Raw genomic sequence first — 12194 nt, 5'->3', positions numbered from 1 at the left:
CGCATTGTAATGTATTAATTTTTATTAAATGAAATGAAGTTTTTGAAATTCGTATTTTAATTTATTAAGTTTTTTTAAATTCGTATGGATTTTGTAAATATTAAAAAAATGATGATGTGGCGCGCCATAGGGCGCGCCTTAGGGCGCCCCACTGCAGGTGGGGAGGTAGGAGGATAAAACTGATGACGTGGCGCGCCTTAGGGGCCCACTGCTGATGCCCTTATGAGATGTTCATAGTAATCATCAATTTAAATTGGTTATAGTACTAGATGGAGTAATTTGTTTGCACAAAAATATTCAACAAGACTGAGAATTAAGACATGCATATACATAAAATTATGAGTATGTTTTCAAGAGGCGTGGGGCGGCACACTACAGCGGCACAAGGGGCACGAGTTATGAATGGACAGCCACTCTATAATGCAGTGTTCATGGAAAACATGCCCGCAATGCACTTGCTTGCCGCCGCCTGACCCAAAGCCCTCCACGCAGACCGCGCATTCACCGCCCCCTCCACCCGTCGTCGGCATCTTCTCCACCGTGAGCCGGGCAGCGGCCGCCCTTGATTGAGCTTCAAGGTCACTCTTATTCCGCTCTGATGTTGAATCTTCTAATTCAGGCATAGTTAAAGCTAAGTCGAGGTCGAACGCTTCATCCATGGCTGAGTAATATGTGTAATAATGGAGTGCTCATTTCAGTTGGAAGAAGCTCGGCTAGTAAGGAGTTCGGTAAGCTCGGCTTACCGAGCTGGAACTAGCCTGGAACTAGCCGAGAAGAAGAAGAAGAAGAAGGCAGAAGTCGGTAAGCTCAGCGGTAAGGAAGCTCGGTATGGAAGCTCGGTATGGAAGCTCGGCGTTGAGCTGGAATGAGCCGAGAAGGAAGAGTTCGGTTGTAAGCCGAGAAGGAAGAGTTCGGTTGTAAGCCGAGAATGAGTTCGGTATTGAGCCGAGGAAGGAGCTCGGTCTTGAACCGAGAAGGTAGAAGCAACCTAGCCGAACTAGCCGTTGGAGCAGCAGTTAGTTAGCTGAGATGTAGCGGTTATTCTTCTTGCTTTCTTGATTCTTCTTGTAGTTAGTTAGTAGCAGTTGCTACGTGATTATAGAGCTTTAAATAGCTCACCATGTATGTAGTTTAGAAGAGAGTTTTATCAATAAAGAGTTTTCCAGTTTTCTCTCCAAGATTATCATCTTCAATACTCAAAGTGTGAGTGTGTGTGTTTTCTGCATTGTGTGATCTCATACAACAGTGAGTGTGTGTGTGATCTGTTTGAGTGTGTGAAAGCCTTGTGTGCGTAAATCCCAACAAGTGGCGCCGTCTGTGGGAAAGGGATATTGAAGCTGATTTGCAGAGGATCAAACGGTTTCAGAGATGGCAGCAAGGCTTGATGCAGAGAAGTTCACAGGCAAGAATGATTATGGCCTGTGGAAGATGAAGATGAAGGCGATCTTAATTCAACAAGGCTTGGCGGCAGTTCTTGCAAAACCAGATGAGAAAGGAAAGGCTCCAGTGCTTGATGAAAAAGCTCAGGCAAAGATGGAGGAGATGCAGCTCAAGGCACATTCTGCAGTGATTCTGTGCCTTGGAGATAAGGTCTTGAGGGAAGTTCAAGAAGCCAAGACTGCGGTGGAGATCTTGGACAAGTTAGATGAAGTTTACTTGGCCAAATCCTTGGCTAACCGGCTGTATCTCAAGAAGAGGCTGTATGCCTATAGTTTTTCTGGAGATAGGTCCATCATTGAGCAGCTAGAGGAGTTCAACAAGATCATTGATGACCTGGGATCTGTTGATGTCAAGATCTCAGATGAGGATAAGGCCATTCTCACATTGAATGCCTTACCTAGCTCGTATGACCAGCTAAGTGATGCAATTATCTATGGAAGAGATAAACCTATCACCTATGCAGAAGTCTATTCAGCCTTGATGGCCAAAGAACTCCAGAAGACAGCCAACAGAGGCTCTGCAAGCTCCAATGTTCAAGCTGCAGAGGCCTTGAATGTGAAGAAGTTCAAGAAGCAGAACTTCAAGAAGAAGTTTGAGGGCCCTAAACCCTCAAGTTCAGATGCACAGAAGGAAACCAGAGCTTGCTATTGGTGCAAGAAACCTGGACATTTGAAGAAAGATTGTCATGCATGGAAGAGAAAGATGGCCTCAGAGGGACACAATCAATCTGATTGTGTGGAGAGTGCTGATCCCCCGGCTCAACTCATGAATATCAGTGATAGTGGGGTCAGTCATAGGTGGATTATGGACTCGGGGTGCAGCTTCCATATGTGCCCCAATAGAAGCTGGTTTCATGATCTTCAAGAAGCATCGGGTACGGTTGTTCTTGGTAATAACCACATTTGTCAGATCAAAGGAATAGGGAAGGTAAAGCTAAGCCTACAAGATGGCTCTATAAAGATCCTAACTGGGGTGAGGTATATTCCAGAAGTAAAGAGGAACCTCATCTCATTGGGAATGCTGGAACAGAAAGGGTTCACCATATTGATGAGTCAAGGAAAATTGTTTGTGAAATCTGGAGATGCAGTAATGATGGAGGCTGACAGAGAGCATATTCTCTATTATCTGAAGGCTAAGGCTGTTGATGGAGAAAGCAATGCAGTGTCAGATGATTCCATAATGCTATGGCACAAGAGATTGGGCCACCCAGCCGAAGGAAGCTTGAAAGAACTCATCAGGAAGGGTCTGATCTCTGGAGATTTCAACAAGATGGACCCCTGTGAGCAATGTATACTTGGAAAGGCTAAGAAGGCACCCTATCCTACAGGTATTCACTCTTCTACAGCCCCTTTAGACTACATACATAGTGATCTTTGGGGGCCTTCACCGGTGTGTTCAATTGGTGGAGGAAAGTACTATCTAGCTATCATTGATGACTATACAAGAAAGTTGTGGGTATATATTCTTAAAGAAAAATCTGAAACACTCACAAAGTTCAAGATATGGTGTAAGGAGGTTGAGCTAGAGAAGGGTAGAAGTGTTAAATGCTTAAGGACAGACAATGGCCTAGAGTTCTTGTCTGCTGAGTTTGATCTGTTCTGTAAAGAGAAGGGTATGAAGAGGCACCAGACTGTTCCTGGTAATCCTCAGCAAAATGGTGTTGTGGAAAGGATGAATAGGACAATCCTAGAGAGGGTGAGGTGCTTACTTCTTGGGTCTGGTTTGAGCAGCAGATTCTGGGGTGAGGCTGTGTATACAGCAGCCTATCTCATCAATAAATGCCCATCTACTGCCCTGAAATCTGAAACTCCTGATTACATGTGGTATGGAGCTCATAGTGACTACTCAAAATACAAGGTGTTTGGGTGTGCAGCCTATGCTCATGCTAGGCAAAGTAAGCTTGAAGCTAGGGCTCTGAAATGTATCTTGCTGGGGTATCAGAGAGGTGTTAAGGGGTATAGGCTCTGGTGCATTGAGCCCGGTAAGCAGAAGGTCTTGGTGAGTAGGGATGTGGTGTTCTTGGAGGATCAGATGCCATTCCTGAAAGATAAGCCGGACTCCAATGAAGATGAGGGTGATTTCTTCAAGGTGGAGCCTGTGGGGGTTGGCCTAGGAGCAGGTGGAGTTATTGACTCAGGGAGTGAGTCTGATTCAGATAAAGAAGAGGCTCCAACTCAGGGCAACCAGGCTGGTGAGTCTATATCAGACTCTATCAGAGACTATCAGCTTGCAAGGGACAGAGTTAGAAGAGAAACAAGGCCACCAACAAAGTTCTCTGATGTTGTGTATTATGCTCTGTGTGCTGCTGAAGGTATTGATGGTGCAGATCCACTCACATATAAAGAAGCTATGCAGAGTAAAGATAGAGAAAGATGGATTGAAGCCATGAATGAGGAAATAGAGTCTTTACTCAAGAACAAAACATGGATTTTGGTGGACAAATCCAAGCTGAATACAGATGGAAAGGAGAGGAAGCTGATCAGTTGCAAGTGGTTGTTTAAAAAGAAGGTAGAAACCACTGATAAAGACAGGATCAGGTTCAAGGCAAGGCTGGTGGCTAGAGGCTTTACACAGCAGGAGGGAATCGATTTCAATGAAGTGTTTGCACCTGTTGTGAAGCACACTTCGATTAGGATTCTATTGGCTGTGGTGAATCAGCTTGACTGGGAGCTACAACAGCTTGATGTGAAGACAGCCTTCCTCAATGGAGATCTAGAGGAAACTATCTTCATGGAACAGCCAGAGGGCTATGTGAAGATTGGAGAAGAAGGCAAGGTGTGCCTGTTACAGAAAAGTCTTTATGGACTTAAGCAAAGTCCTAGACAGTGGAATAAGAAGTTTGATGCACAGATGAAGAAGATTGGCTTCTCCAAGTCAGAATATGATGATTGCATCTACATCAAGAAGGCAGGCAAGACTCCCATTGCCTACCTATTACTCTATGTGGATGATATGCTACTTGCAGGGCCTTCTATGACAGAAATTCAGAAAGTTAAACAAGATCTGAAGTCAAGCTTTGAAATGAAGGATCTAGGTAGAGACAAGTTTGATCATTGCAAGAAATGGATCAATGTTTGTGCAAGAACTGAGATGAGCCCTCAGGTGGAGAATTGTAATAATGGAGTGCTCATTTCAGTTGGAAGAAGCTCGGCTAGTAAGGAGTTCGGTAAGCTCGGCTTACCGAGCTGGAACTAGCCTGGAACTAGCCGAGAAGAAGAAGAAGAAGGCAGAAGTCGGTAAGCTCAGCGGTAAGGAAGCTCGGTATGGAAGCTCGGTATGGAAGCTCGGCGTTGAGCTGGAATGAGCCGAGAAGGAAGAGTTCGGTTGTAAGCCGAGAAGGAAGAGTTCGGTTGTAAGCCGAGAATGAGTTCGGTATTGAGCCGAGGAAGGAGCTCGGTCTTGAACCGAGAAGTTAGAAGCAACCTAGCCGAACTAGCCGTTGGAGCAGCAGTTAGTTAGCTGAGATGTAGCGGTTATTCTTCTTGCTTTCTTGATTCTTCTTGTAGTTAGTTAGTAGCAGTTGCTACGTGATTATAGAGCTTTAAATAGCTCACCATGTATGTAGTTTAGAAGAGAGTTTTATCAATAAAGAGTTTTCCAGTTTTCTCTCCAAGATTATCATCTTCAATACTCAAAGTGTGAGTGTGTGTGTTTTCTGCATTGTGTGATCTCATACAACAGTGAGTGTGTGTGTGATCTGTTTGAGTGTGTGAAAGCCTTGTGTGCGTAAATCCCAACAATATGGGTGTAAATTTGGTTGAATATTGGATTTAGGGATTAGGGTTTATTAGATTCTAACTATTTGTAGAGAAGCTGATGGCCTTTTTGAAAAGTAGATAGAAGCGTCTTGGCAATGACGAAAAGGTAAAGGCTAGTTTTAATGTATGATTTGAGGGTTTGAAGTGTGTGTCTTATTCTTTGTAGTGTGAAAAGAAAACCTTAATCAATTTTCTATTTAGACTTCTTTCTTACTCTACACATTTGTTGGTCTTGGAATTTCGAGTGTGAAAACCTTTGATCACTTTTCTATTTGGTCTTCTTTCGGGACGTACGTCACTCATGTGACGCCAAAAGCAACAAATGTTTTAAAAATCTAAATTCAAATTTTTTTCTACAATTTTACTACTATAATATTATTTTTTAATTATTTACAATTACAACTAAAATTTGAGTCTTTTCGTATTAAAGTGTGTTAGTTCATCAATACTCACTCTACCGGAACCTAAAATCACAAAATTTGGTTATTTAATGTATGTGAATACTTGTAATTATAAAGATAAAACAAAATATTGTTTTGTGAGTCCAATTAATGTTCAAAGATCGAGATTGTTAAATTAGCCTGAGTAAATTGACCTAAGATTAATTTAATGGTCCTTATGATGCTTGTATTTCTCTTGTTCATACAAGAACAACTAAATTTGTCTTGTTTGGAGAGCTTTTTGTGTTTTCAACTATCATAATTTTGTAAACATAAAGGTTCACATTATAGTTAGAAAAGTTACATGGTTTATCTTTGAAGGACCAATAACGAACAAGTAGATATTTGGTTATCTTCCTCTATCTGCATTTTAGAAAATTGACTAAGAGCGTCAAGTTTGACTTCAATCCATTCATATATTACTACTTAAATTATTCACAGTCGTCAAGTTTGTCATCTTGCGCGCGAGTTAAAATATTGTTGTCATGAACTTTTTAAGGTTCATTTAATGTTGATATCTTGATATATTTAAATGACCGGTTCAGGTGTTTCACAACCTTTTGTAATTCAGTTATGTTCTATTATTAAATCCTTTATATAACTAGTGGCATTCCTAGTGATGATGTGGTGCCATTCCTAGTGATGATGTTGTTGATGTGATATTTTTTAATTTAACAAATGAACTACATACCAAGTGTGGATCGCTAGATTTTAATTTTATGTTTTTGCCAGTCTATAAAAATAATTTTATTTTTTGTTTTTATCTTTACACTAAAACTCATCTCCTAATTATTTATTGATTTTTTTGTAATACTTTTACTTTATTATTCCATAGTAGATTAAAATCTGTATCATTTATAAGTAAGATTAATTTTAATGAAAGAAAAGAGAATATATGAATAGATTTTACATGAAAATATATTACGCACATTTACTACAAAAATTATTGCAAAATAATTGAAAAATATGAAAAGTAATTAGGCTAATAGACTTCATTACTAGTGAGAATTTTAGGCCTACTCATTTGTAAGTTCGGCCCAAAGAAAGAAGCAAGCTGACAGCGTCAGCCCAAATCTGTAATTTCAAAAATCCCTAAAGCTAAAACCCTAGCTACTCACTGCCATATAATCTCACTCCGCCAAATAACTTCGCAGATCGCAGCGGCGACAACACAACCATGGGTGATTGCCACACTATCCCAATCCCTCCGTCGTGTATTCCTTCGTCGTTCGGATCCTGACTGATTTTTCTTCGGTTTTTCAGGCGCCTACACTTATGTATCGGAGCTATGGAAGAAGAAGCAGTCCGATGTGATGCGGTTTCTGCTTAGGGTTCGCTGCTGGGAGTACCGACAGCTTCCTGCTGTTGTGCGCGTCACCCGCCCCACCCGCCCCGATAAGGCCCGACGCCTTGGATACAAGGCCAAACAGGTAATATAGTACCTTCTTATTAGACCTAGTGGCGTTTCTTCAAGTTTAATTTTATGATTTATGTGTTCTCTGTTGGGTTTTTTCTTTTTTTGTTCTAGAATAGAACTTAGATTCCTCGTTTGTTGTAGAGTTTTTTTTTGTTCCGGGTTTGGGACATGACCCTCATGCATCTCATTAACGCATGACCCTCATGCATCTCATTAACGCATGACCCTCATGCATCTCATTAACGCATGACCCTCATGCATCTCATTAACGCATGACCCTTATGTCTCTTTCATAGAGACGCATGAAGGTCATGCGTCTCTCTTTTTTTTTATTTTTTTATTAGACGACGCATGTGGCTCATGCGTCTCTACGTTATATTGATCATAAGTCCACGTTTATTCCAAAATTTATACTCAAAACGGAATGAGTAGTTAAAAAAAGAGTATTGAGAAATGGGAAAATTGAGGGAGAGAGCGCGTGGAAAGTGGGAAGGGAGGGGACAAAAACTTTTTGGACAGAGACATGCAGCGTGGAAAGTTGTATTGGAAAGCGGGAAGGGAGTTGTATTGATCATAAGTCCACGTTTTGGACAGAGACATACAGCGGTGGGCTCGAGACATCGATTTTCTCTTACAATAATAAATATAAGATAGGCCACTAGCCTCATGCACTAGAGATGCATGAATGTGATGATTTAAGACGCATGAGCCACATGCGTCGTCTAATAAAAAAACGAAAAAAGAGAGACGCATGATCCTCATGCGTCTCTATAAAAGACGCATAAGGGTCATGCGTCTCATTAAAAAGAAACGCATGAGGGTCATGCGTCTCTCCCAAACCCGGAACAAAAAAAAACTCTAGAACAAACGAGGAATGATAACTCTATTCTAGTACAAAAATAGAAAAAACCCGTTCTCTGTTATTCATTTGCTATATCTAATTGAATTTATGGAGGTTTAGATAATGTAATGATTTATAGGGCAATGAGTTACATTTTCCCCTTGTCCCTACATTGTGTATCTAGCATGATACTATTGACTTAGCTTGAATGATGTAACTATGCCTCCATCATAATGTACTGTGTTGCTAGATGCTTAAGAGTGAGAAATGGTGCTGCCAATAAGTGTTAGACTCGTGAATCGGAATCATAGTGATGAATGTATATTCTCAAAATTTATATTTTGGGAGATGTTTCAATGCGTTGCTGTTTTGTGTCAGTGTCATTTGGTGGTGTTATAGAATGTGATGTATGGTTATCAGTGTTGGTTTGGAATTTAGGTCAAGCTATGAGATCATACAATAGATATTGTTTTGTTTTTTCTATTTGAATTTGTAAAACTATTATCCCTTTGTTGCAGGGGTATGTTATTTACCGAGTTCGTATTAGACGTGGTGGAAGAAAGAGGCCCGTCTCCAAGGGTATTGTGTATGGTAAGCCAACAAATCAGGGAGTTACTCAGTTGAAGTTCCAACGCAGCAAAAGGTCTGTTGCTGAGGAACGTGCTGGCCGTAAATTGGGCGGCCTAAGGGTTCTGAGTTCTTACTGGATAAATGAGGTTTGTATTTAGACTTGCTCTCACATTTAATACCTCCATTATTGTTGTTCTCTTCCTACAATTATTTCAAAACACCAAAATATGATTTGATTGTCTTTTTGGCTTCAATAAACAATTACTTCTGTACATCATGCATGATCACTTGCTTTCTTATAAATTGAGTTATCATATCTTTTGGTACTCTCATTAACTAACTATACATGAGTGCTGATAATTTTTTTATTTTGTTTTGACAAAACTTCTGCTAAGCTATATATGAAAGAATGTTCTTACGAGCAAATTAAGCTTTATGTATTTGTAGTATTCTTTATACCTACTTATTTTCAGCTGGTGACTTGAAAGTTGAAACTCAATTTGATAATTGCAGGACTCTACTTACAAGTACTTTGAAGTAATATTGATTGATCCAGCGCATACTACTATCCGCAATGATCCATGGATCAACTGGATTTGCAACCCAGTCCACAAACACAGAGAGCTTCGAGGACTCACATCAGCTGGAAAGAAGTACAGGGGTCTCAGAGGCAGGGGCCACTTGCACCACAAAGCACGTCCTTCAAGAAGGGCCACATGGAAGAGAAACCAGACCCTTTCTCTTCGCCGTTACCGTTGATCCTGAACATTTTTTGGTTTTCGATATACAACTGCAACTATTGTTTGTGTTGTTGGAGTTTCGCACAATGATTGAGGCAGACGTTTGGTTATTTTATTAAATGAGTATTGCAGAATTATTGGTATTGAACTATTCTCTTGAATCTTGGTTTTCATTCGAAATCATACCTATTAACCGTGTGTGGCTGTTGATTTAATTTAAGTGGTCTAACTGCAGCTTAATGTTATTGTTATATGTTCGTGTTCGTGTTCATGTTCATATCCGATTTATACACCATTAAAAACGTTCGATGAAGTATTTGGTAACAAGAATAAAACCATAACAAATTAACAATATATCAAACATATTAGCTATGAAAAGCTTATTCATTTGAGCCCAAATTAAATTGTTACATTTAAATTCAATCGGCAACACAATTTCTTATTGGAGATGAGCAATGATGAATGAAATTATTATGCACACATTTATAAATAGAAGGAGGTAGTGTTGTGAAGGAGGGCAGTAAGAATTCGGTTGCCAGCCTCAGTAGGATGAGCACCATCCCAGAACAAGTACTCATTTCTATTCCGACATGGTACTGTATTTTTAAAACACACAGGCTTTGTTCCTTTTGAACCAGCACTGCCCCCACAACAAGCTTTGTCCTTCACCTTGAACCCTGCACCATCCATCAAAAGTTAACTCATTCCCACAATAAGAAAAACAGTTTTTATTTAAAACAAACATTAATCTTCAATTACCGTAGGCCTCAGCATTGTCGAACAAGCTTGTAAACACTTGAAACGACGGTGCATAGCTGAATGTAGATCCAGGGTAGTTTGACTTGAGGTCGTGCACAACAGATTTCAGCCGTGTATTAAACATTGCTACCATGTGATTTAATGTGGCGTTACACTTCATGTTGTGAATTCTTATAGGGCTGCAACCTATAGGCGACGCCTCTACTATCAAGAACTTCCTCAGGCCCAAACCTTGGATTTCCTGCGTCGACAAACAACTTCCAATTGGTGTCTAGAAGTAACTATATATTAAGACAATTTGTAAAACATATTCAAATGTGGTTACCAATATATGCTTTGTATAGAGGGTTATAAGGAGATCAGCAAATTGCTCAACATTGTAGATGTGGCTGCTTGGGTAGTATATAGGTTGCACGTAGTTGTTGAGGTAGTCATTTGCTCCAATATCCACAAAAACCAATGCATTTGCCAAATACTTGCTCACTTCATTCCCATGCAGTTGCCCTCTCAACTGATCCACCGTTTTCCTCAGGTTGTTAATCTGTCCTTCGAAAGGGATGACGCGCCCCTGTTCATCGTGTTACTACTTCAGATAACTTATACGAAGAGCTTAAAAAATGCAGCGCCTCAAGAGCTTAATTATAAGCATGCAGTGATGAAGAGAAAGTACAAATCGATATCCTGTTTCGGGAAGAATTCCTGCACCAGCTGAGGCATAATTTACTCCATACAGAATGCTCTCTCCTTTTGCAACAACATCTGCATATGATGGAAGAAGAGGAAGTCCCACCATCTCCGCTGCATGCATGCATGCATACATACATTACAATACAATACAATACAATACAATACAATTATGTATATATGAAAATGAGAAAATAAATCATAGTAATTGATGTGTCTGTACCAATGAAGTCTACGACGATTTTGCCATTGGAGAATCTTCCAGTAGGCCCTTCACTAAAATCAATACCATAAGGAAGGAAGTCGGCTTTTGCTATACTGTCGATGAAATGCTTGTTGTTTCCTGCATCCGTTAGTGAATCTCCAAATACGTACATTGCCGTATATTTTGTAGCATCACCATTTGCTTCCAATGCCAAAGAAGCAGCAGTGATCAAAATCCACAAACATGCAACTTTCATCATCATTGTTGTGTGTGGTTCATCCATTCTTAGCAAGTGTGTCTTTATATAGTGTTAAGTGTTAACTAACTCTTTGCTCGACTTTTTAACCTAGAATAATATAGCTACTATAAAAATGACAATATGCAGCGTAAAGTTTGCATAATTGTAATTGCATTCAATTATTCATAACTGTGTTTAATGCATTGTGGTTCGCTGCCTCGTACGCCGCTTGGTAGTATGACTGAGTAGGGTCTGCTACGACTTCTTTTTGTATATTATAATAACAATTCTTATCTAATTCGATTTCTTTTTTGCATATTAAAATAATACTCCTAGATTGTAGAAATTTGATTAAGTTAAATTTATTACTTACATAGTTTGAGTAAACCAAGACCCTGGTTTACTGGGGCAGGGGCGAATTTTATGATACTAAACTAACTCAAGTTTAAATAATTAAACCCCACATGCTAGGCAGCCGATGAGAAATTCTTTTTCATCAATTTTGCTTTCTTCTTTTAATTTACTTTTTTTTTCTTTCCATTTTTAAATCAAAGGTGGAACACTTGTCACCAAATTGTCCAAATTTTAATTCTTGTAGGAGTATAATTATAAAGTGCACACACTATAATTTCAATCTCCTGTCCAAATTTTAATTCTTGTAGGAGTATAAAGTGCACACACTATAATTTCAATCTCCTCACCTTTAGTTTAATACTATCATAGATAAAATTTCAAGTACAACACTTTATTAGTTTGCACATATCTAATCATCATTTTTTAGACTTTACGATTTAAGTTATTATATTAAAAGAAATAAAATCAAATTTAAAGATAAATAACTACATTACAACAACTCAATTAGTTTTGATTCTAATACTTTTGTTTATAAATGTATTTTGATTCTAATACATCATTTAACATAATTTTTTATTCTCTTCACCCTTTAAATTAAATGCACAACTGATAAAGGGAGAGAAAGAAAAAAATGATTGAAGTCTTATTTAGTGGAGAATATGTCATACATCCCTAGAGATAAAAAAAAGTTTTTTAAAATAGAAAATGCATAACTTTTGAGGGACAGACTAAAATAGAAATGAGTTTT

At 39.1% G+C, this 12194-nt stretch overlaps 2 protein-coding genes across 2 annotated transcripts; one reads left to right on the top strand and one right to left on the bottom strand.

The window, feature by feature from the left end:
• The first annotated feature begins 6680 nt into the window (after nt 1-6680).
• Nucleotides 6681-9421, top strand: LOC121785756 (60S ribosomal protein L15-like). Its single transcript, XM_042184182.1, has 4 exons — nt 6681-6819; nt 6902-7068; nt 8415-8612; nt 8980-9421. The coding sequence occupies exons 1-4, from the start codon at nt 6816-6818 to the stop codon at nt 9223-9225; spliced, it is 615 nt and encodes a 204-aa protein (XP_042040116.1). The 5' UTR covers nt 6681-6815; the 3' UTR covers nt 9226-9421.
• A 268-nt stretch (nt 9422-9689) lies between these two features.
• LOC121787900 (GDSL esterase/lipase At5g08460-like) lies at nt 9690-11116 on the bottom strand. The gene is made up of 5 exons (XM_042186746.1): nt 10873-11116; nt 10636-10763; nt 10291-10533; nt 9966-10206; nt 9690-9883 (listed from the first exon to the last, which is right to left on the bottom strand). The coding sequence occupies exons 1-5, from the start codon at nt 11114-11116 to the stop codon at nt 9690-9692; spliced, it is 1050 nt and encodes a 349-aa protein (XP_042042680.1).
• Between the last annotated feature and the right edge of the window lie 1078 nt (nt 11117-12194).

This window comes from Salvia splendens, chromosome 22 (assembly GCF_004379255.2).
Source record: "Salvia splendens isolate huo1 chromosome 22, SspV2, whole genome shotgun sequence".
Taxonomy (NCBI): domain Eukaryota; kingdom Viridiplantae; phylum Streptophyta; class Magnoliopsida; order Lamiales; family Lamiaceae; genus Salvia; species Salvia splendens.
The sequence above is the reverse complement of the archived record's forward strand: the minus strand, read 5'-3'. Positions and strand labels throughout refer to the sequence as shown.